We start from the raw sequence: 25,138 nt of genomic DNA on the forward strand, positions 1-25,138 counted from the left end.
AATAATGGGCATTTCTGGTGTACAGAACCATAAAATGTGGTGTAAAGAAAACATCACACGCAGTGATCGTACAAAGTCTTGAAAGTTTGGAAAATGCTACATTTTAACCCGTTACGTCTTCAAGGTTAGGAGTATGCTTGAATTTAAACTTGGAAAATGTCTGATTTTCAACATAATGTGGTTTTTCATCGACACAATCAAAGGGATGAGATTTTTTTCCGGAGTAACCCTGAAAATGTGACCCACGTGAATCATGCAGATCCATTAAAGAATATATTTTATGGTTGTGTTAGCTTCTCTGTCCTCTCCTCTGCGTGTTTGACCAAGGGCCGGGCTCAGCTCCAATACACACACAGAGCGGACGGCAGAGCAGAGAGGCCACGGTGGAGACAGTGAACCGGGTGAAGGTAACGTTTTACTCGAGTAAAAGAAGAAAAGTTAGAGAGCCGATGTTTCCACCTGCCTTGTCAGTTGTTGTTGTTACAACCAAAGTGCACTTGTTTAGTTAGTATTGAATTGTTACGAACCAGCTAAACAAAAGCTGTCTGTATGTGGTCTAACCGTTTATCTTAGTTTGCAGCCAATTTGAAAAATGTGGTAAATTCTTGGAAAGTCAGCTGCTGGCTGAGACAAACCTGCCGCTCTTTCCTCTACCAGCTGTACCTGGAGGCAGCAGAGGGAGGAGGAGCGGGACCGGAGGAAGGACTGATACTGGCATATTTATGTGTTCTTCATTCGTTTTAAACTTATAATAATAAAACAGTGTTTTGATGTCAGAAATAAGATTTTTTGTTTCTGCAAAGATATTATTGACTGAATATAGTGACTGTGTTGTATAATTTACTGTTCTCTGTACTCTACAAAAAACATTTATTTATATTTAAAATAAAAATCAATAGTAATCCTGTTTTGAATGTATTCTTTAAAAAAATGGGCTACCCACCCACTGTTGGTTAGTGGCTTCTGAGCAGGATGAGCAAATTGCAGTTCAAATCCCTTAAGTATAAGCCTGTTTAAGCAATGTTATTTTGTATAGGATGGCTTCGGGACTTGGTGCCTACTTCATTCGTGATCATATTTCAAATGTCTGAGAGTAATGTGAAAATTATCTTATAAATATAAGATAATTGTGTAAAATTATGTGAAAATGCATCATTTTTAGTGAAATAACATAACATGTTCTTGGGGTGGACCCCGCAACCACACTGCAGCTAACAGTGGAGGTCCAAAATACTTTTTTGGCATAGCAACTTGAACAGAATGTGTGCGGTGCCATCTTGGAACACGCTATACAGCAATAGCAAAGCTACCTACTTCTAACAATCAATTGATCTAATTGTTGACAGCGTTACTAGCGCTGCTCTTTGGCTGCAATCTGAAGGCTCTCCCCATTTAAAACAGTAAATTTGACATGTTTACAAAGGCATCTTCATTTTTAGTGAAAGTGTGTATCATTCTTTCTGTTTCATGAATTGACCAATAAAAAGCAGCACATCATTTATAGGGTGACATACTTGTTTTGCAGCTCAGACCCTTATCATGTATTGGCAGCCTTACAGTTCAGGGTCAGCAATCAGAGAGGGGAACGATGGACAGTGAGGAGAAGAAAGAGGAGAGGAGATGAAGTCTACTATAATGTGTTGTCAAAAGAGTTGTGGTGCCAGCTACTCAGGGACAGTCTCTGAAATACCACCATGACAAACACAGTACTGGGACACACACTAAATTCCATTAATGCATCGGCTTGTCCAGGCACAGCTGGCTAAATTGGAGAGAAGAAAGACAGCAAGGAACAGATACCCTAGATAACAGAGGGAGAGTGGTATGAACGTACACTGCATACTGCTACCTGACAGGTGCTTTCTCTTTTTGCTGTTCACCCTGCAGATTGTTTACCTCTGTCCACTGTTGTCTGCCGACAGTGAGGACATGAAGACATGTAGTTAGTTCGTTTATCCTTGAATTTTCTGCTGATGAGTTTAGTTTCTGTCTGTCCCTGGCCATTGTGCCCCCGGTCTCTGCCTGGCACTGGCGATGACTGGGTTGTTATCATATCAAATGAATGTGGATTTATCACGGTGCACTTATACCTGATGTTGTATGTAAATGTATGCAAAGCCCCCATGAACTTACAAACCACAGCTAATGGTCAAAAGGGAGAAGTGTAATGAAATAATAATGAAATAGCATTCAGGAATTATTTACAGTAATCGACCAAATAAGCAATAAATTGTGAAGATATAAGGATAACTGACTGATATCATCTATTTATAATATACTACTGTCTACTCATGTGTATTTATTACTTACTTTTATTATATTATCTTTGGCTAGTAATTGTTTTTACTTGGTGTTATCAAAAGTATGACTGAACAAATGACATTTATCTCAGTTAGAGTTAAAATCAAGGTTGCAGGTCAGCAATTAAATCATGTAAATGGTAACACCTCGACACTAATAATTATTTATAAAAAATGTTGTCTGAGGGCTTGGCAGTTGTTGCATTTTACAGGAAGCGCATTTTTTAAAGTGGCACAGACACCAAATGATAATATTGCTTGTTCAGACGGATACCCCTCAGTTTGTTCTCTCTGTAAATCCTGAATTGTCTTGTTATGAGTGGCTTTGATTCTTCCTATACAGACTGCTGATAAATGCGGGCCCCGCTGTTTGAAGCAGGAAATGTTACAGATTTTATAGACCAGGTTTACCTTACGAGACGGTCGAGGCTTGTGAGTTGATCATGTTGGAAAGCGAGTGTGGCCTTCCTCTCCCTTAGAGCGATTTCATTCAGTGCATTACCTCCATGCATTCAAAACAATGAGTGATATGACAGAGGCCCGGGCACAAATCATAAGGTTGACAAACAGTGTAATCTGGCTTCGCAAATAGGAGCAGTGTTTTTCCATTTGGATGCGATGGTGTGAAGAGAGAAAACACCACCTATGACAAAAGCCTTCAGCACGGTTATTTGTTTGTCTTTTATTGCATTCTGAAATGGTAGATGATAGCCGAGTAGCCTTTGGCTGGGTCATAGCCAACACTCTCTGTCACCAACCATGTGTCATCCTGTCAGTGTGATAGAGCCTTTCAAATCCCAAGTATGCTTTTAGTTTTTAGTGATGGAATATAACTCTGGACATTTACTCAACTTAAGTACAGGTTTGGGGAATTTGTGCATTACTTAAATATTGCCATTTGGTGTTTCTTTGTACTTCTACTCCACAACATTTATTTTATAGATAATAGTGATAGATTTATTTTGCAAATTATTTATATTGTTTAAACAAAACATATAATATGTGTATTTTATATCAAACATTGATGTAGATTAGACCCCATATATATTTACAAAGTAGTTAAATTATTTGCTCCACCTCAACCAGACAACATTAAAATGCTCCTTAATGCATCAGTCATAATTATTAAATAGAACACTTGAAGTACATTTTGCTGATTATACTTCTACAATTTCATATTTTTACTCCTTCTAAAATAATCTGAATGCTACTTCCACCACTGATATTATTTATACCTATTTATATTTATAACGCTGCGTCTTGAAAATATCGACTTTTAATGAGCTCTTGGTTTTCCATCCAATGCATGGGAGAAGAGGGAGAATTTCCACCCATAAAGGAAGACTTAAATCTGTAAAATTGTAGGTGCATGGTTTTCATTGACACATGACAGTACAGGAGTGTACTCTGCTGTGTTTCCCCTCCAGCCACAGTTTGAACCTGTCACCAACTAGTTTACATGGAAATCCTGACTTGCACAGCTTGAGAAACACACACACACACACACAAACACATACACTCACCAAATGTGTAGGAGGCAGCGCACCCAGAACATTGTTTATCTAAATTGTTTACCAAAAATACATGCAGGTGAAAGGACAAAATAATCGAAAGCTCTGCTGAGTGTGTGTGTGTGTGTGTGTGTGTGTGTGGAGGTGTTTGTGTGAAAGATGAGCAATCGAGACGGAGAAGTTGAGCTCCACACACTTGTGAGTGAGTCAGATTTTTTTCCCATGTCATCCTGACTTTTGATGTGAAGCGGCCTTATCTGACAATAACCTTCCAATAGTGAAGGGGTTTAGCATAACTGGCATTGTCACCTTCAGAGCGAACTGCATTTTATCATATAATTTGCATATTTTAATTACACTGCTATGGAAGGGGAAAACATCAGACATCTCTATGAACGTCTGTTGTGTTGTTTATACTTTTTGATGGACAGGATTATCGTGTAAATATGCGTGTAAAGCTCTGTGTGTGTGTGTGTGTGTGTGTGAGAATGATACCTATGCTGAGTTGGTGAGTTAACAGTGTTGAGGTTTGGTGTGAATCATGCAGCAGTGAGAGGAGCGTCTCGGCGCAGACACTCCCCCAGCTTGAGGCTGACCCTGTGAGTTGAGGAGGAGGTTGGCAGTTGAATAATGAATCCAGACACTTCTCAGATGGAGCCGATATGGAGCAGCCACTTTCATTGAACATGTTTTCCTGTGAATCTTGTAAGGCTGAGGTTTTCTGTTCACGTAAAGCCCAGTTTAGCCAGGGCTGTCACTGCAGGACATAGAAAAACATTTCCCACAGTAATGGATACAATTGATTTATATAGAAGCCATGATATAGGATCATTAACAAAAACAGAGCCACAAAACATTTGTTTTTAAAGTTGCAAACTGACAATTGTTAGGAGAATTCTGTAATGAACTACGACAAATGGTCATGTAAAACGTTTCCAAGAAAGCATGAACATTGCCAGCTGAACAAAACCCATGCTCAGCTAAACTGCACCGTGCTGGCTATATTCAGCATTCAGCTATATACCAAACTGAGTGCTGAAGGAGGAGTTACAGTATCTAGGCCAACCCAGCATGAGCTCTGTTTGAAGTATTGCAGCATTTTGCCAGCACATAGTGGAATAGCAAACGTCTACTTTTAGCTCCAGAGATGCACAAACACACACCAGCCATTCATTCCAGTAGCAGCCGTGGAAGGCGGAAACATGAAGAGAGGACGGTGGTGAACACATACATTCACAGACAGACCCACACACTGACATAAACATACAAATAAAAAGACCCGTATGCAGACAAGCACACTCATATGCTCCAAGACACACATACAGCCACGTTCCCACTCCCCTGCAGACGCACAATGAATGTTTATCCATTTATTTTTGCTGTTTGTTTGTTTTGCTCGGTAAATCCTAACCACCGCACAGCTGCTGCTGCTGCTGTATTGGAGCAGGCACGGACGGCAGTTTGGGGATTCATTAGCTCTTGTATTCCCTCCTCTGTTGCCCCCCTCCTCCATCTCTTCCTTTTTCCCTCCATCCGTGCTCAGGAACATTGTATAAATGGTTTATTATAGCTGGTTTTGGCACCTTTAGGATTTGTCTTTTTTTTTTTTTTTTTTTTTGACTTTTAAAAGTTTTGGAGACCTCCCCAACTACATGTCACAGTCAATTTACTCATCATGATGAATACTAGTCTGTGAAGGCAGGTGTATACAGTCTACTGTGGCTCAGGGCTGTCTCAGCTTGGACTTGGATGGTAAACATTTTTAACAGAAGGCCGGCGTTGCCAACTGGGGCCATGGAGTTTGAAAGCTGTGGGTGTTTACTAGGCAAGGAGGGTTTAACAAAAAAATGCTATTGGGTTAAATTATTGAAAATGTTGAATCCAGTGTTTTTGGAGCTGGAGACCCATTTTATAGCCTAAAAGGATCACTCAGGATATCTCGGCTTCTGTTGCTTCTTCTGACCATCCTTATTCAATCTGCCTCACATAATTTTAGGGGAGTGCAGTACTAAATAAGTGAAGTGCCCCCTAAAAGCCTCTGAAAACTTGGTTTCAAATTCTCTATAATATTTGATAGTACTGACAGCAACAATCAAAGTTCAGAAAGAAAGCATCCATAGGTATTATTTATTCAAAGTTTAAACTCAAAACTGTGTGTGCTGTAGTTATGGGTTTTGGGTTGCAATATTTTTGTGTGTTTCTCTCCTTGCCTCTGTTTCTCTCATCCTTTGTCCTTGGTTATTTATGTTTGGTCTGTAATATGTTCGTTTGGTATTTTCTGTTTCACTTTGATAAATCTGTCCTTGTTTGTTTCCGTGTGCTTTACTTCCTGTTTTATTTTGGCATTTTCAGTGTCTGGTTTGTGTCTAGTTCCTGTTCTCTCCCTCCCTGCTCGTTTGCCCTGGTATTTAAGTCTTCAGTTCTGTGTTCTTCTTTGTTGTGTCCTCGTCGCATGTGAGTGTTCTGCCCGTGCTGTGTCTCCTTAGCTTTTTGGATTGTTTCCTTGGTTTTAGGATTACCAGGGCCCTTTTTTGGATTTACCGTTGTTTAGAACTTAACCCATGTAAGCCTGTTTAGTTTATTTAATAAATCTCTTGTACTGCGTCCTCCTCACCTGTGTCTCCATTTGTGTCCACATCTCCCCCAACTGCCATCAGATTCTGATTAAATTTTTGATTTGCTGACGGAAGTTAGTAATCTTTTAACCAACTGATCCCCAACCTCTCAAAACCAGAGAAACAGCTCAGACAAAACAGCACTAACAAATTGTGTCAGTTGAAATGACCAAAACTGTCCTAACTTTGGCAGAAAACTTCATGATAATGTAAGACGACATCACTCATAAAGTGTTTGAGAAAATAGGTTTTCATGGTATTTAAAAATCAGACATTGAGCAGTCAGTGGCAACCAAATGGGGACTCTTTAGCTACTGAACGTTTGTATTCACGTACTTATTTATACTTAGTTCAGAACCTTTTCAACCAAACAACCACTTTTTAGAAAAATAAGGGATCCATCTTTAGGCGTGAAAAGGTTCAAATCAAAATACAGAAACTAAATATCAGATACTAGCAGCTTGTGGCAGTGTGCTGATGGAGTGTAATGTACTGTTTTGAGAAATAAACAAATGATAGTGAATAGTGCAGATTGCGGATGTAAAATCGCCACCCACATTGACAATCAATTATGTTCTCTTCTCTCCACATTTTTTCACTTGCACTGACATTTAACCATGCTGTGTCACGCTACCTGGGTAACAACCTGTAGCTTGTGCACTAAAATTATTGTATTATATGGGTCAACACCTCGCGCTTATGACACCGTCAGTCTCATGGGGAGGATACAACACACACATTCAGCAATAATGACCCTCTCAACTTGTAAAAGCATCACAGGAGGGGTTCGAGTCTTTTCAGTTGGTGTCAAACACAACACTATGACTAAAAACAATTACTGTAGCTCCGTACAAAATGCTATCCACACACCCACACACAGTATGCCATACATCGTGTCCGATCTGGCCCATGGCACCCCTATTTCACCCGCCATTACCCTCTGACTGGATAGAAGCCCCCAGGGACAGCAACACCCCTGGGAGCCAAATGATGGATAAACAGGAGTAGAGCGAAGGAAGGGGGCTGAGGAAGAGATACTAAAAAAGGAGACAGGGGAGGTGAAGGCTTTGCAATTCTGAGCACACACACACACACACAAGAAAAGTCTCATGATGCGGGTGTGTGATCAGGCCGGTGAGCTATTGTTCCTTGGGGCTGTAAAAGTGTTCAAAGGGCAACAAAACCTGATCGATAGACACACACCGGCACTCTATAAAGACTCTAGTTTAAAAAGGAGAGTGAAATAGATACTGGTCCTTCTTCTTGTCCCCGTGGACACACACACACACACACACACACACACACCTGACAATGTATCATCTTGTTTCCTCTCACTGTGTTTGTCCCTTTGTGACTCATACTGTCTCTTTCAGCCGCTCTCATCCTTCTTCCTTTCTGTCATCCTCCATATGTTTATGAGTGTGTGTGTGTTCATCCCTTTGACACACTTGGACTGCCCTGTGACAAAAAAAAAAATACACGGGCAATCACACTTGCTAAACACTCGCACAAACCTGCATGTGCATATTGAGGCTCTTAGAAACACTTGTGTTCACGCGATCATTCTCTGCTGAGAGCTGGCCTGGTTTCTCGTTCACCAGCATGCACATACAAACACACACACACACACACACACACACATGCACACAAACATCCTTGTGTTGCTATCTTAATGGGGACAAGTCATTGACATAATGCATTCCCAAACCCCTTAACCTTAACCCAATCCTAAACCTACCCCTAACCCTAAAACCAAGTCTTAACCCTTAACCACCAAACAGCCCTTTATACTTGTGGGGACTGAAATGTTGGACCCCACAAGTATAGTAAAACAAGCCCACATTTTCTCTCATGCCGCTGCGGTATCTCTGTGTTGTTGTGCCACACAAACACTGAGCATACAGTATGACAACACACAGCTTGATACAACATCAAAACACACTGATGCAAGCACACACACACACACACACACACACACACACACACACACACACACACACACACACACACAATTGGCCCTACAATTTCATTAAAGGGGGAGTGAGAGAGAGAGAGAGAGAGAGAGACAAGGCTTGAAAGAGCTAACCTCCAAACACACATGCGCAGGGCAGGACTAAACCCTGAAAGATGGAAAGAGGGAAAGATGGAACCACAGGGGACGAGGAGGGAAGATGAGGGAATAGCGAATGAGCAGCCTTGAAAAGGAAAACCAGTGAAAGGGAAAAAGAGAGAAAGAGGAACTAGTGTAAAAAGTTGAAAAAGGCAAGAGAGAAAGAGATTAGGGAAAGATGCTGACTGCTACTGACACCAAGCAGGTTTCCCCTTCATTCAGCTGATTGTTGACATCTCAAAATACCATTATTTTTCTGCTCAGGAGACTGTTTACATTAGACGTTTCCACTCACACACACACACACACACACACACACACACACACACTGAGAGGGGTCCTGCTCAGTGTGAGCGCATAAAATCAGAATAATTTCACAGATAATTTAGTTGTCACAGCCAGGCAATAGTAATAACAACTTTAGAGACAGAACGAGCACAATAAGAAAGAGGGAGAGGAGCAGAGCGAATCTCCCAAGGCCAATCACTGTGTCTAAGCTAGAGTGGTGTTTGTGGAAAAAAGTCTCTTTTTAAGCTCCCTGAAAAAAAGGAGGGGGGAGGCTGTCTCATTTCCCTTTTCCTCCCAGTTCAAAATCCTTCTTCCATATCCATTGCGTCACTCAGCGTGACCCTCTGGAAATGGCATTTGTGTGTTTAGCTTGGCGCCAGGATGATAGTGCGGTCTGTCTTCGGTGGCGGTGGCGCACGCAGTGAGGTACGCTTTGGTAATTGTAATAATACACTTAGACACTGTTCGGGAACGTGCAGCCTTTCTGCCAGGCTTTCATCACCTTTCGAAATAACCGGGGACAATCTGAGGTGCGTGCGTGTCGTGTTGAAAAGGTGTGCGTCCCATGCATTATTCAGATGCTTTGAGCCGCCCACATCTGTTCGCTTCACTGTACAACACACACACTCCTCTGATAGGTAATGCTTATTATGCTGCCAAAAACACACACACACTCACACACAGAGAGCTCTGGCACCCATGTCAAGCTCCAACAATGAATTCACCTGGGATATAGTCTGTTAGAAGCGCCGTTTGTCATCCGGCAGCCACACTGTTCACACACAAATCATAATCACATGTATGGCTGCACTCAAAGTCACAGATGCATGCACATCTGCACACACACACACACACACACACACAAGCCATTATGACACATACACACAACAGAACCTATAGCATAATCTCATTGCTCTCTGATGGCACATAAAAGGGTCATTGCTGCCTCCGTTGCGACTGCGTAATAAAAGCACAAAAATGTGTGCCCTGTTGACATGTGCACAGAGAGACGTAGGGATGAGGAAAGATGAGAGTAAGCGTCCTCTGTCTTTGTATGCTCACATGTATACGTGTTGTGTGCGTCTGTTTCTGTGTGTGTAGAAGAGAGAGCGCGATGGAGTGAAAAGGAGGCAGTCTTCTCTGTAGTGTCAGCCTTTGATCAGTGTCCCTGTGTGTGTATGTGTGTGTGTGTGTGTGTGTGTGTCTTTGTGAGCCAACCCCTGGTGTCTTAGAGGCAGGATGAAACACTGCGCCTCTATCCGGGACTCACAGAACACCCACTATCCTTCTCTCCGTCTCCTTTACGCTCTCTCTCTCTTACTCCCTCCAGACACCATTCCTTACTACAGCCATTTTAAAGGCTATTCATGCAGGGCCGTGCTTTCATCTTGCATTGCAGCGTTTTAACCAGCTACTCTGTTTTTTCAGGCCTTTTATCAGATTATAGAGGAAGGGGAGGACGGGTGAAGTGGCCCGCTGTTGTACACTGACTCACAGTCAGATGGACGCAGCGTGAGGGCGCAGGGAAGACAACGGCATTGGCTTTAACAAGATAACGTGAGGATCTTGGGTGTCTGCTGGCTGTGTGTGGCCCACTTCAGTCGCTTGTGTATTTTGATGTCCCACCAGCACAGCACATATTTTTGTAAGAATGGCAAATAAAGAGCAAAACAGCAATAGATGATCTATCTTTATAAAACAGATAATCCACATTTTAATGCCTGGACTTTGAATGAACACTGCTCCTGCATTTTGTGCAAGAGAGATTAGATTCATTAATGACCTTATAAGCATAATTGGTCATGTTTAATATATAATGGTGATTACAGTAGGGCATTAGGCAGCTTATTTGCCTCTTGTTTGTACTTGGCTTAATTAATGCACCCAAGCATGCTGCTTATTTGTGTGTGTTCTTAGTGTTAAAGGAGCAGCACAAAAGCCAGTAAATGCATGACATGCTTAGTGATTTGTGTTTCGATCCTTTTGTTTTTCTAGATCATTTGAAATGATAAACACTTATTGATTTCGGTTGTACTTGTAGAATGAAGAGAGAAATGACTGGGTACTTCACTAGATACATGCCTTTGCTATAAGTGCAGCATATTATGGGCATCTTTGATCAAATGCAATTGGAAATTCAGTATAAATTGTTATGTGCAGCATTCATGTATTACATTGTTCTGCATTACAGTTTCGAAGTAACTGTGCTCTAGAATATTTTCATAGAGCGTGGAGGTTGTCTGCCATGTTGCCGCCACAAGGTGGCAACTTATCCCTGTCCACAGGAGCAGTCTGACTTTTGCTTGAAGTGTTATTTCTTTAAACTGAGGTCTAGACAGACTAATGCCTGTCCCTGCAGTTTATTTCCTCATTTATATATTATAAGATTAATGTTCATTGTATTATGCTTTGTGAAATTCCTGCTAGGCTATTGTTCTATATTTACATTCTAACTTACACATTTCAATTTCTGTATCCATTCTAGACCATGCTCACATGTAGGCAGGTAGAATTGGAGGTAGGCCAGTAAATAATTTAAGTGGGACGGAATGAAATGATTGGCTGAAATCCCACAGACGCCAGTCACACCTTCCTAAACCAGCTACCTACTTATTTACAGTGTAACTAGCACTGAACAAAGAAATAGATGTATAGTGAATTGAGAAATGGTTGTGGCTTTATTTTGGGTCTAATTGGAAATCTTAATTTGGAGCCCATAGTAGACGACATACTGTAAGTTTGAGCTACAATGGATTCTAGCATCTAGCTGCATACAAGTGTTTAACCTCTACTGTATAGGCTTAATGGATGACCTTTCCAGTACACCTGCCTTTAATAAAGCTCTAATTAGGAGTCCCATTAGGATCTGAGAGGCTGCCAGTTAATGGGTACTTAAATAGAAAAGATTTAGGTCTTTGGTGGAACAATCAAAGCTACTCAGCTGTAATTATGAGAGGCAAATGTCAGCTAACAACTAAAAGGGTGAGATATTATTACAATGCTCTGATGTATGAAAAGTTGTCTTTCAAAATAACTTTGAAGCATCAGAAATCTGATTTGCGAACAGCATTTCGTGTTGTAAACACACAACAACAATCATTACAACGAAGAAATTGCTAAAATATTAAATTAAATAAGATCAGACAAAGTATTGAACAAATAATAAATGTACTAACAGTGGTGCGTGTACAGATGTTCCGAGTAGGTGTAATGTAGTCCACGTTACATATGCAAATAATCATCTGCATTAAACAGCTCCTGATAATCCCAGTCTTCAATTTTTTTCACCGATCATCCAAGGATTCTACATTGCTGATGTCCAAATGCCAATATGATCTGATATCCGGCTCCTCAAAATGTCTACTGTGCAAAAGCCTAGGTCAAAGTTTCTACTGTAAAAGTGAAGGTTTCTGTTTTGTGATAAAGGACGTGATTATTCAAAAAAAGAAAATCAAAAAGAAAAAACATTGTACAATCTTGAATTCCAAGCACAATGTGTCATCACTTGTAATCCAGTTACGGGTGTGATTCAGATTAGGGTCACCTATATTTCTCAGAGAGCAGGGTGCTGTACTGTAAGTGGCTTTGTGTAAAAGTCCCTGCTCCATGCCATTAGACAGACTAAACGTCATTAAGAGAGGAGCTGAAAAAGCAATTTCATCTCTCACTCCCTTGTACCTTTTTATTTCTCCATGTACCGTCTGTCTCTCATTGTTGATGAATGATAGTGTTGCACACACACACACACACACACACACACACACACACACACACACACACACACACACACACTCAAATACATACAATTTACTGTATCTGCAGTGATGCAGTTCCTCTCAGGCAGAAGCTGGTTTACAGGAACATTTGCCAGACAAGTTGTAAATACTAAAGTTAGCGATACTAACGTCATCTTATCTCTCTCTCTTCTCTCTTTATTTTCCTCCCATCTCTGAATACCTTCTTCCTCTATATCCTTTTTTCCTTTGTTCTTTTCCCACCTGTCCTTTTCTCTCCCCTGTCCTCTCTTAAATACCCTCCCTCGCCTTCTTCCTACATCCGTCTTTGTTTCTTCAAATACCCAGGCTTCCTCAGTACCGGGGATCAGTCCGCTAAGGGGAACTACGGCCTGCTGGACCAGATTCAGGCCCTGCGTTGGCTCAACGAGAACATCGGCCACTTTGGCGGAGACCCAGAGAGGATCACCATCTTCGGCTCGGGAGCTGGGGCGTCCTGCGTCAACCTCCTCATCCTCTCGCACCACTCAGAGGGTAATTAAACCCTCTGTTACGTTATGTTGTTTGCTTGTTTGCTTGATAACAGCATCCATTTCTCTTTTCCATTCCGAAGCACAAGGTTCCCACTGGTCATGGGATTCCCGGGGATATCGTGATTTTTTTGCAATTGCTAAAAGCCTGCTCATCATTCCTCGCTAATCCCTGAATAACCACAATGCATATTTACACACCATCTCTGTGTATTTGTTCTATGTAAACAGACCTGCATGTCCGATTCAACCTTTGAAACTCGACAAAAAATACATATTGCTGTTCTTGTCAATCAACTTACTTGTGTTATGGTCTGTATAGTGTATAGTATATGTAATGACTCATTTTTATCAAGTGTGTAATGCAATCACAGCACTAAGTTCCTGCTATACACACGTAGTCAGGCTGCATCCAGCCCAGAAGTCGTTAAGGCCTGTGATGTTCACTTGACACCTCTATCCTCAAAGGAAAACACTGCTTGCCCTGTGAACTGAAGAATTTAAGCAGTCATGTGGCTAATGAGCGAGTCCACGTTTGATCCATGTTATGTCGTTCACGTCTGTAGAGGATAAATGACGCTGGAGCTCCAACATTACCCCACATTACCTGACTTGGCCAGCGCTCCTGGCTCTGTTAACGGTCCACTGCTTTGCAGAAAGGCTGCAGCTCCGTCTAAAACCTACATCCACCTGACCTCATGCTCCCCATTACCGACAACACACCCCGAGGGCTAAGTGTTAACATTGCAGCTCCAAAAGCGAGAGGCCTACAGACCAATCGACTTTGATCTGAATTGAGATCAGTGTGGCCGACGACCCGCAGCCAAATGGTCACGCACTCGCTGCCTTTGATCATGGTGTTCTTGAAGCTGTCCTCCTCCAATCGTAACTTCTCTGTTCTCTACGCTGCTTGAGGACTCTCCCTCAATATCTCTCTCGTCTATTCATTTTCCGTCTCACACACACAAATGGCAAAGGACAGAAACAGGGAAGAAATGGTGGGAGATTAGAGAGAGCGTGTTCACACAACCACACATCTGTTTTAGTCTCTGCTGTGTGTGTGTGTGTGTGTGTGTGTCTGAAGCACAAAACAGATGTCTGGCACATCTCTCACTTTGACTCATTCTGTCTGCGTAGGTGTGTCTTTGAGAACAAATGTGTGTCGTCAAAGCTTGAGTGAGCATATGTGCACTGCTGCACTGTGTCCATTTAACACAACCTGTATAATTACCACTTATGTCTGCTAACCCTTCATATTAATCCAAGCACACCTAACTTTTTTTTTTCCACTTATTGGCAGGTGATCCACCTAGCAGTTAGAAACCTCCCAAGACAGACTGTGGTCACACAGTGCTGAGGGCTTGTATAAAGTGCAAATAGAAAGCATTTTGACTGTTTGAAATGTTTTTCTTAAGTATGTTTACTGTACATAGGAATTAAAAACAGGGGAAAACAGCTAAAAAGAGTAAAATCTGGTATTGCAACCCATTAAGCATCTCTGGGATGAATAATACAAAGTTGAAACCACCTGTTGTTCTACACAAAATCTCATATGGAGGAAAATCGAAATCCCAATCTCTTGTCTGAGCATTACATTTATTCATTTAGCTGACGCTTTTATCCAAAGCGACTTACAATTGCTATTTATGTCAGAGGTCGCACACCTCTGGAGCAACTAGGGGTTAAGGGTCTTGCGCAGGGACACATTGGTGGATGGCTTACAGTGGGAATTGAACCCTGGTCTGCCACATCATAGACAAGCATCTTATCTACGCGCCATCACCACCCCACCATTAACTATAGAACCAGAGTCAGGATGGTTAGCCCAGCTTAACATAAAGACAGGAAGCGGATATACACAGCCAGCCTGGCGTTCTCCAAAGTACATCTCTAAAGCAGACTAATTAACACTTGGTTTCAGAGGGAATTACGTACTGTAACTATTTCTTGACTAAACAACAGATTATCCATCCACTGCGTCTCCGCTCTGGGAAGCCACTGCGCCACGCTGTTGTTCGCCAAGAAATACATATAGGACATCAACCAAATTAATTTAAACTACAAACAATCATATACATTCCTCTTTGTGTATGGATTAAACAAACAAGACATGTGCTAATTAGTGAGCTTTATAGTTAGTGGTTAGCCTGGCTAGCTGTTTTCCATTGCTTCTAGTCTTTATGCCAAGCTAAGCTAATTACCTCCCAGGTCTGTAACATACAGACATGACTGTGGTGTAAATCTTCTCAACTAACTCTTAAAAAGCAATCTAAAATGTTATTAAAAGTTATTCTACTTCTCAGATGGCTAGACTTTTTGTACACTGGCCTTTTCCACTGTCTGTCCTAGAGCCAACCATGCTTGATTGTTTATTATTTTGATGGCAACCAGAACTATTGACAGTCAATGTAGTTTAATCATTAATTTTTCAGGAGAGCCCCACTTTAGCAGCAGAGGGACCCTAATGTTTGGGAAAGCCTGTATTAACCCCATGTCTCCTGTTGCTGACAGCCAACCCCCTCCCACTGCCACCTGTCCATTCTCATGCCTCCGCTTTGTCGTCACCCCATCGTCATCATCGTCCACGTCATCAACATCAGCATCTAACGGTGTAACATCAGCCCTCTAGACACTGCCTGTCTGTCATGCCCCACACCCCCCACCCCTTCCCTCTTTCCCGCCAGGGATGCCAGGTAAGGAGTCTGTCATCCCCACCCTTAAGGGACACCAATCATGTCAACAACACAGCATCCACAAATCAAGCCCGACAGCAGAGACGTACAGGATGGAAGTGGCAGACAGGATGGAGGGAGGGGTTGTAAGTGATACTGATATGATGATGGGTGGGGGATGTGCTGTAGTGGGGAAGGCAGGATCCATGGTATCATTTTAACAATGTTTGAGGGAAAAGGAGGTGAGGTAATAAAATTGTTAAGGGAGGAGAAAGAGGACAGAAAATGCTCTAACATGCCATATCACAAAGCAGAAGGAGCCAGAAAAAGAGGAAGGCACTGAGCACAGAAGGCAAGAGGCACTTAGGGAGTGACAAAGAAACTGATTTTGAAGCCGAATGAAATAATACCTACCTCCTACCTCTGTGTGTCTGCCTCTCCCACTGCCTCTCTCATTGCGTACATGTAGGTATAGCTGTTTCCAAGCTACTTCTTGCTATAATTGATTTCCCAGGGAAAGAGGGCTCTGCAGCTCTGCTTAATAATTAACTGACCAATCTGTAGCCCAGGAGAGGGAAGAGAGAAAAAAAAGGAGCACGAGAGGAAACGAGTGAGGCAGGCGGCCCCTTAACGAGCCACTTGAGTGGTTCAAACAGCACAGGACAGGCAGAACTAAGGAGACAGAGAGACAGAGAGACAAAGAGGAAGAGAGGGAGGGAGAAACACAGCTAGAGAGAGTCTGAGAGAAGAAACTGCCAGCACAAGAAAGAGGAAAATGGCTCTTTTGACGTCTCAGATGAGCTTATTCCTAGTCTTGCTTCTTATTTTTTGAGCTACAGAACCATAGCATGCTCTATATCTGAGATGCTTTGGGTCTGTGGTCCTATCCTGTGTGAGAATGATAAGAAGAAAGAAGCTAAAATTGGTAGTTTTTTTTTAATAAATGGAAATTTTAAAGTGGAAAAAGAGAAATGATATGTGATTTACACATCAAGTAGTCTGCGTCCCTTTCTATCCCAGAACTGAACTTCAGACAGACAGCTTCACAGAGCTCCTACAAGTATGCAACAACATTGGGGGGATTGCACATGACATTTAGTGAGCTCACCAACATTTTAGCATGTTCTTAGGATGTTAAAAGGAATGTATCCCCTCTTACAGTAATATAAATACCTGTCTTTTCCATCTGTCCTTTCAGGTCTGTTCCACAGGGCCATAGCCCAGAGTGGAACGGCCATCTCCAGCTGGTCTGTCAACTACCAGCCCCTTAAGTACACCAAGATCCTGGCCCGGAAGGTGGGCTGCACCTACACAGAGACGGCCGATCTGGTTGACTGCCTGAGGCGCAAGAACTTCAGGGAGCTGGTGGACCAGGACATCCAGCCGGCTCGCTATCACATCGCCTTTGGCCCCGTGGTGGACGGAGACGTGGTGCCTGACGATCCTGAGATCCTCATGCAGCAGGTGAGGGTCTCTACAGGATTTTTATTGTGCAAGTAGAGTGACTTGAGCTGTGATGGCACACCGGGCAGAGGAAAGCATGAAGAAGCTGTGGATGTGACCTTTCCACAGATTTAGGTAGTGGTGAAGTTCACTAAAGCTAAAAGACAGTGAAAAACAACTGTGGTGTGGGTGATGCACATTGCCATGGTGGTATATTTTTGGCTTGTGATCCCATACATACAAATAGTGTACAGGGTGCAAGTCTGGGTTGTAAGCAGTTCAATCAAAGACTGATTTTCTCTTCTACACTTAAATGGTACAACTTTAAGAGGTGTGAAGGTGTAAAACTACATAGTATTTCACAACAACAAAGACAGGAAATAGAGAACAAATAAACATAATTGTATAGCATATATATATTTTTCCTTATTTCACACTTTATTCCATGTTTTTCTGAATGGAAAAAACAGAACGTATTAGCGTTAACGTCTGTTAACCTGCTCTTATGACTGAAGTCAGTATGCTTTATTTGAAAGTCATTTTGTTAAATAATAGAAATCTCTCACATAAGGGGAAAAAAAAAAACCAAACAATAGAGGTCATCACAAAATGACAAGTGCAATTTATCCAATGACTCTCTCTGTTATTAGGCAGATATCAGATTATATTATATCATATCAGATTCCTATTAGACCCCCAAAATAATTCATTATCCATAAGAAATAATTAGAGGTGAGCATCAAAAGGTTTCTGGCTTATTTAAAGGAAATCATCAAATCCCAAAGCCTTTAATTGAGCTCTTGTTGTGCATGAATTGACACTGTAGATTTTAAGAACTCTGCACTTACAGGTTGCGCAGCACTGTTTTCATAGAACTTATCTTTGAGATATTTATTATCTTATCATGGAGCAAATCTAATGTATTAGATGATAACATATGGCAGTATTAAAACCGAAAACTAGATTAATTGTCCGCAAGCTGTGCATTAATAAAAAAAAAAAAACCCTGCAGATTTACATTTCTTGGCATATGAATAAAAGAGATTTGACTTTACAGATAAATACACAAAACGAAATTGTCGTCAGCAGCCTTTCTTGGTTGTAGTGGTTTTAGATTTGTGACATACAGAGTACAGAGACTGAAAACCCTGCCCTTTAAATAGTTTCAGCACTCAACATGTTATTACTCTGTTGCACCACCAGGGGGAGTTCCTCAACTATGACATCCTAATAGGAGTGAACCAAGGAGAGGGGCTGAAGTTTGTGGATGACAGCGAGGACAACGACGGCATCTCGGCCGCAGCGTTCGACTACACCATCTCTAACTTTGTGGACAACCTCTATGGCTACCCTGAGGGTGAGGCCAGGCCAACATTACACTCCTTTCAGGCTTTAGTCTTTTATCATATGTCCTCGACCACCTCTCAGGTGACAGAACTCTGCTTACTAGAAGCACAATTAGATCTTTCTGGGGTACACACATGCACGCCTAAATTAAAGGATGATTTGATAAATATAAAGAACACATACGTTATTACCACAATACTATAAATACCTATACATATGACATCATGCGACAAATATTCCCTGGTACCTGAGCTAGAAAAAGGTGCTTAATTTCTGTGGTATTCGACATTATCATATGATTTCTACAAAAAATACATCAACAACAACTTGTCCAAAACATCATGTGGGCAAAGAATGAGAGAAGAGACAAATTGTGAGCCAAGCAACGTGCATCAACCACAAGAGGCATACTAAAGAGAGTGCCTATCATCGAGATTATCTTTCACCATGGTTGGTCTGTGCTTTGGCCTTTGAGGCTCTGTGGGCACTAATGCTGTCTCTCATCATCCCCCAGGCAGCCATCCCCCAATCACAGTGCTGTTGTTCCTAACAGATCAGCCTGCAAACCCCTCACAGTGGGCCACACTCAAAATACAGACACATTTGGATAATGCAGTCACGCTTCCTCTCAAGTGCTTGTCACTCACTCTGCTAAACATATTCTCTCTTTTGCCCTTTGTGTCGCTCAGTCTGTCCTTTCAGTTTCTCTCTCAGCCACCGGATGTCTCTCACACATACATACAAACACAGACGAAGACGTTTTATTCCTGTCGATCCAGTTCATCTTAGGAATGTGTGCTTCCTTCCGACAACCTCTGTTTCACATCTCTTGACCACTCGCATCTCAATATATTCTATCCCTGTCATTACTTTCCTCTTAACTTATCACAATTTTCTCCTTTTTCCTTTCCCATCCAGGCAAAGACATCCTGAGGGAGACCATTAAATTCATGTACACAGACTGGGCGGACAGGGACAATGGCGACATGCGAAGGAAGACCCTCTTAGCTCTGTTTACAGACCACCAGTGGGTGGCGCCCGCAGTGGCCACCGCCAAACTCCACGCCGAGTTTCAGTCCCCAGTTTACTTCTACACGTTCTACCACCACTGCCAGACCGAGACACGACCCGAGTGGGCCGACGCCGCCCATGGAGATGAGATACCGTACGTGTTTGGCGTGCCCATGATTGGTGCCACAGACCTGTTCCCGTGCAATTTCTCCAAGAATGATGTGATGTTGAGCGCTGTGGTCATGACTTACTGGACCAACTTCGCCAAGACTGGGTAGGCCTTGCTGATGATTTTATTCTCTGTGGTGTGACTGAAGGATTAACCAACTAGTGTAATGCCTCTTCAGTAGTCAGAGTTGTGTCTTTCTGAAGGTTTTGCTTCCCTTTTAATAACAGTGATGTATCTATGGTTAGTGCCCTGTCTCCAGAATGATTAAAACCTTGACTTGAAACCTATAACTGAGATGCACCTCTGTCCTCCACCAGGGACCCCAATCTGCCAGTTCCTCAGGACACCAAGTTCATTCACACAAAGCCCAACCGCTTTGAAGAGGTCATTTGGACCAAGTTCAACTCAAAGGATAAACAGTACCTCCATATTGGCTTAAAACCTCGTGTTAGAGACAACTACAGGGCCAACAAGGTGGCCTTTTGGCTGGAATTAGTGCCCCACCTCCATAGTCTACATGAGGAGCTCTTCCCCACCACTACCCGCTCGCCGCCAGGCCCTGGCCCTGGAACCCACAGACCCTGGCCCAGAACCCCAGGCCCTCGCACCACTCGTCACCCCTACCCTACCTTCCCCTCTGATCCGGAGCCTGAGGGTTCGGAGCGTCCACACCAGGACCTCTTCCCCGGAGACACCCGGGACTACTCCACTGAGCTGAGTGTGACAGTCGCCGTGGGGGCGTCGCTTCTCTTCCTCAACATCCTGGCCTTTGCCGCCCTTTACTACAAGCGTGACAAGCGGCACGAGATGCGACGCCACCGGCTGTCTCCTCAACGTGGCGGCCCCGCCAACGACCTGGCTCACAGCCAGGAGGAGGAGATCATGTCCCTGCAGATGAAGCACTCGGAGCACGATGCTCACCACGACATGGAGCCACTGCGGCCACACGACATCCTACGGCCCGCCTGCCCACCTGACTACACACTGGCGCTGCGCCGCGCCCCGGACGACGTGCCGCTGATGACACCTAACACCATCACCATGATCCCCAGTACCATCACCAGCATGCAGCCCCTTCATGCCTTCAACACCTTCCCCTCCACTGGCCACAACAACACCCTGCCCCATCCCCACTCCACCACCAGGGTATAGTAGGGACTGGCCTGACACAGCGCCACCTAAGGACCAGGAAGACTGGCTATGCTAATGATCTAGAACTGAAGCCCCTGGAAGTGGGCCTTTGTTCTGTTCTCTTATTCTCTTGTTTCTCCAAAAACAACTCCACCTCCTCCATCATGTGCAGCATGCTCCACTGGTGGCGTGTGGAGAAGCAACTGAACTGCACGGCAGCAGATGATCAGTTTGGGGCTGATGTAGATCTTTCAATGATACTGTTTTCACACAAGGTCTGCTGTTCCAGACTAAAGACCCCTGACATTTGTCGTAGGGATGAATGCTTTCCGCCCCTTGCTGTTTTCCCCTTTTTACTTTGGCGTCTTCTCTTTTTTCTCTCCCTAGTGTGCTATGTGCATATATCGTTCTCTTTTCTACATCTGTGTCTTACCCCTGCTTTGTTCCTCTCATTCGACGTGTGATTCTCTCCCTCTCCCCAGTGCTCCTTTGCTCGAAGGATTCATAAACTGCTGAGCTGTAGGAGGGGGCATAGAGTACATACAGTAATCATATAGCTATGAAAACATTGATATCTGATACTTTCATTCTACCAGCATTCTTGGTGCCAAGTATGTACTACAGTGTTTGCTTTCTCATCAAGGGAGAAAAAAACGAAAGAAAATTCTAGAGTATTCCTATTTACTGTCAATTAACAGATGCTGTGTGTTCTCATGACAAAGTGCCAAACTGGCCCTCGATTGTGTTTTTTTCTTTCTTTCATCTTCTTTTTTTTAAGCATTTGTTTAATTGTTGTTTTTTGTGGAAAGATTTTTTTTTTGCTGAAAATATAGATATAGAGAAATGATATTATATATAGTTATATATAAATGTGTACAAAGGAGAAAGTATATAAATGGGTTTTCTCAGTGGGGATCTATGCATGAATTATTTTTAAAGATGATGACGGGGGAAAGAACACTGTATCTGTCAATGCACGTTTCCCAAATCTAATCAAATCATATTGGTCTACTCTGAATATTTTGGTTTTTGTTTTACCTCACAGAACAAGAACACCACAGAGAATCCTTTAGTAACCCCCCCCCCAAAAAAAATACTCACCCTCACCTCCCAACACCTATTTACTAAAGAGTCATTGCCATAAATCTCAGAAGACAATAGGGTCAAAGCAACAACTGTGAACATACTCTTCCCTCCATTCTCTCTTCATGATGTTATGATGTTATTTAGAAGTATTTCCAGGTGATGCAGCACGCCAACAGCAAGCCCATCATCCTACAGTAGCTACTTTTTCTTTCCTGTATCTGTATGGAGATGATCATTTTTTAGGGTACTTGAGGTGCCACATCTGTTGTTGTAGCTTGCCTGTACAGAATTATTTTTGTATTTCAGTGAAGGTGAGAAACAAAGCAGAGACAGGCAGCCTTTGCTCTTTTAAGTACACCTTCCTTCTCCTGTCTGCACCCCTATTTCCAGCACATGCATATTCTGTTTGATATATGCCTAGAAGAGAGCGTGTGTGTGTGTGTGTGTGTGTGTGTGTGTGTGTGTGTGTGTGTGTGTGTGTGAGAGAGAGAGATATCAGAACTGCTTCACATGGGCATAGGTGGGCCCTAATTAGACAGCAAAGAGATAGAGAGGCAGACAGACAGGATCACCCCCATGGAAAAAGCATAGACTCCAAAAAGACTTATTTTCTGCTGTGTACCCAAACACCCCCCTCTGTATCAGCATCCCTTGCTCCTCCCCTCTCCTCTCTCCGTCAGCACACTAGTTTTGCATTCAAAACTGATACCCATGTTGCGGTGATCACCCATAACCACAAAACTCTAAAACACCTGACTTCACTGTGTCAGTGCTGTTCTACACAATTTCTGACCTCAGTTCAGCTCTGCTATTATCCTCACACTGAAGGGTTAGTTCACTAAGCTAGTGACCTTTTGTGAGCAGCTCTAAATTAAACTCTAAGCACACTGAGGGTAATCGTTGGGGCTTCACGGCCTGTGTTACACAGAGCTGCAAGATGAAAAGGGAGCTCGGATCTCCTAAACAGGGTAAAGCAACACAGTTTACTACTGCTGTTTCTGATTGGGCTCTTTTCTTTCAGGTGAGAAAGTGAAGGCCTACAGCTCAGCGATGCCCCCCTCCAAGTCTCTAAAGATCTCAAACATGGATCATGGGTAATACTCTGCTTAATACAGTATGTTAACTGAACTGATGTGCTGGTGTTTGAGCCCATGGGAACACACTACATCCAGTGTGGGAGAAGTTAATCACTGGTGTTGTCTTTGCTTGTGCTCTAGCTTTAGCCTGTTTGTTTGTTTTCTATTTTATTACTGCCTAACGGGGCGGTGGGGGAGAGATATACCTGGCTGCTCCTGTCAGAGATTTTGTAAGCCCACTGAAAGGGAAATGTGCACAATGTAAAACACAAAACAACTGACTTGGGAGTGCTGCAGGTGGATAAATGCTGTGGATCAGATGACGGACAGCAGCACAAAGAAAGGTGCACGCTGTGGAAAACAGACTTTGGGAGGAGATTGGAAAAAGACTCTCAGCCTTAAATGTAGAAATCAGAATCAGATTAATCAAAAGAGAGGACGAACTGATCACTAGCAACTAACGACATTCAAAGGCATGGCCATCTTTCTACCCACAGCCAGGAGGATACCTTACTAATCTGTCCTACGGAGGATCTGATCTGACTGCCCAGATCCATTAGAACCTCTGTACTCAATCCTGTGGATAAGGAGACAGGGAGGAGCTGTGAAGTGAACCTCACCACAGCTACAATGACACCACTGGAGGTTAAAAATAGAAACAAGGTATTTAGTTTGGTCTGCTCTTTTCCCTTGTCTATTTTATAAGCTAACACTGGAGGGCGCCATCGTGACAGGGAACTGGATGTGTGAAGAAAAATACCAAACTGGGAGGCAGGACAGAGACAGACACACAACGTCTGGAAGAGGACAAAACTGTACATTTTTATGTGTAAGAAACAAACAGACAAAATATTTGTAAATATTAAGTTTCTTGTTTGTTTTTCTTTTTTTGAGTGAATGAATGCTTATTTTGTGACAACATAAGACAACAGGTGCAGTTTGCCAAAAAAAGGCCACTAACTGGTTTCAAATTTGTTGGTGAGTATAAAATCCTTGCCACTGGTCACTTTTCATACCATCAGAAAAATACTTATTCACCTGTTGCCCTTTATCATGTGGGCATCCTGTAGCATCATGGTTTCTAACCAGTAAAGTCACTGTAGCAGAAATTCATCTCCACTGCAGCCACAACACGACAGAAGGCCTAAGATGCTGCAGTTGGCATTTGCTAGTTTCGTTGTTCTTTGTTCTGGGGTTAAACTAGAAGAATCAACTACCATGAGTTTTTTCGAGTCGAGATTTAGCAAACTTTTATTTTAATAAATGTCTCCTGATGAATCTGTATTTATGGAAACATCCCAGAGGGTACGAGTGCTGATAAAAGCCAGCTGTTGCCAGCTAACTAATGTAATGGTGGTCTAGGAAAGTGTTTCATGGTCAGGACTTCTAAACTGAGACACTAAATGAAGTGCAGTAAGTTAAAAGTTAGTTCACCTCACATGTAGCAGTGTTTACATGTAGCCACTTAATCACATGTGTGACAGACATGAGGGCTTTGATACCATAAGATGCCTCATATCCTCCTAGATAAATGAGATCACACATGTGGTCTGACTTTTTTCTTCCTCACACTGTGTTGCATTGTGGGTATGGACGCTGTGTTGACTTAACAGTGATGTGTTGTAGCAGTGAAGAGATTCAACAGTTGAGAGATGGATGAAAGTATGTTTGCAGCCCCTCAGTTCTCACAGTTTATTCTTATTTCAACATGCCTGAAAACTCAGCCAAGCAAAACAAGCTGACTTCATATCACTGAGGTCAGACCCTGTGTCAGGTCAGTGGTGCATGGAAGCACATGATTAACACCAACAATGGCAAACATATACAGAGACAGAGACACTTACACACTGACTCACATAAACCTTCAGCTTGGTCTCCATTGAGAAGTTGCACCTGTTGTCTTATTTTTACATTCTTTGTTGAATTCAGAAACCCAAGACTTGAGATGAAGAAAAATGTTAAATAATGGAATTTAAAAAAAGATTATTATTAAAAAAAGGTATAGTAAAACTATATAAATAAATGAGGTGATGATATTTCTGTTTACTTTAGAAGTTATTATACACTGTATGCTGTGATTCTGATCTGGGAAACATTAAAGACATTCATAGCCAG

General features: G+C 42.5%; 1 protein-coding gene across 2 annotated transcripts in view; it reads left to right on the forward strand.

The window, feature by feature from the left end:
• The window catches only part of nlgn2a (neuroligin 2a), a 194,548-nt gene extending 169,410 nt beyond the window's left edge, over positions 1–25,138 (forward strand). For both annotated transcript variants that reach the window (XM_038732099.1, XM_038732101.1), the window contains 5 exons: positions 12,907–13,092; positions 16,959–17,224; positions 18,407–18,560; positions 19,469–19,835; positions 20,048–25,138. In XM_038732099.1, the coding sequence (XP_038588027.1) occupies positions 12,907–13,092; positions 16,959–17,224; positions 18,407–18,560; positions 19,469–19,835; positions 20,048–20,882 (1,808 nt within the window). In that variant the 3' untranslated portion in view covers positions 20,883–25,138. The remainder of the gene's footprint in view (positions 1–12,906; positions 13,093–16,958; positions 17,225–18,406; positions 18,561–19,468; positions 19,836–20,047) is intronic.

This window comes from Micropterus salmoides, unplaced genomic scaffold (assembly GCF_014851395.1).
Source record: "Micropterus salmoides isolate LMB-PRFRI ecotype aquatic unplaced genomic scaffold, ASM1485139v1 Ms_hic_scaffold_2, whole genome shotgun sequence".
Classification (NCBI taxonomy): Eukaryota; Metazoa; Chordata; class Actinopteri; order Centrarchiformes; family Centrarchidae; genus Micropterus; species Micropterus salmoides.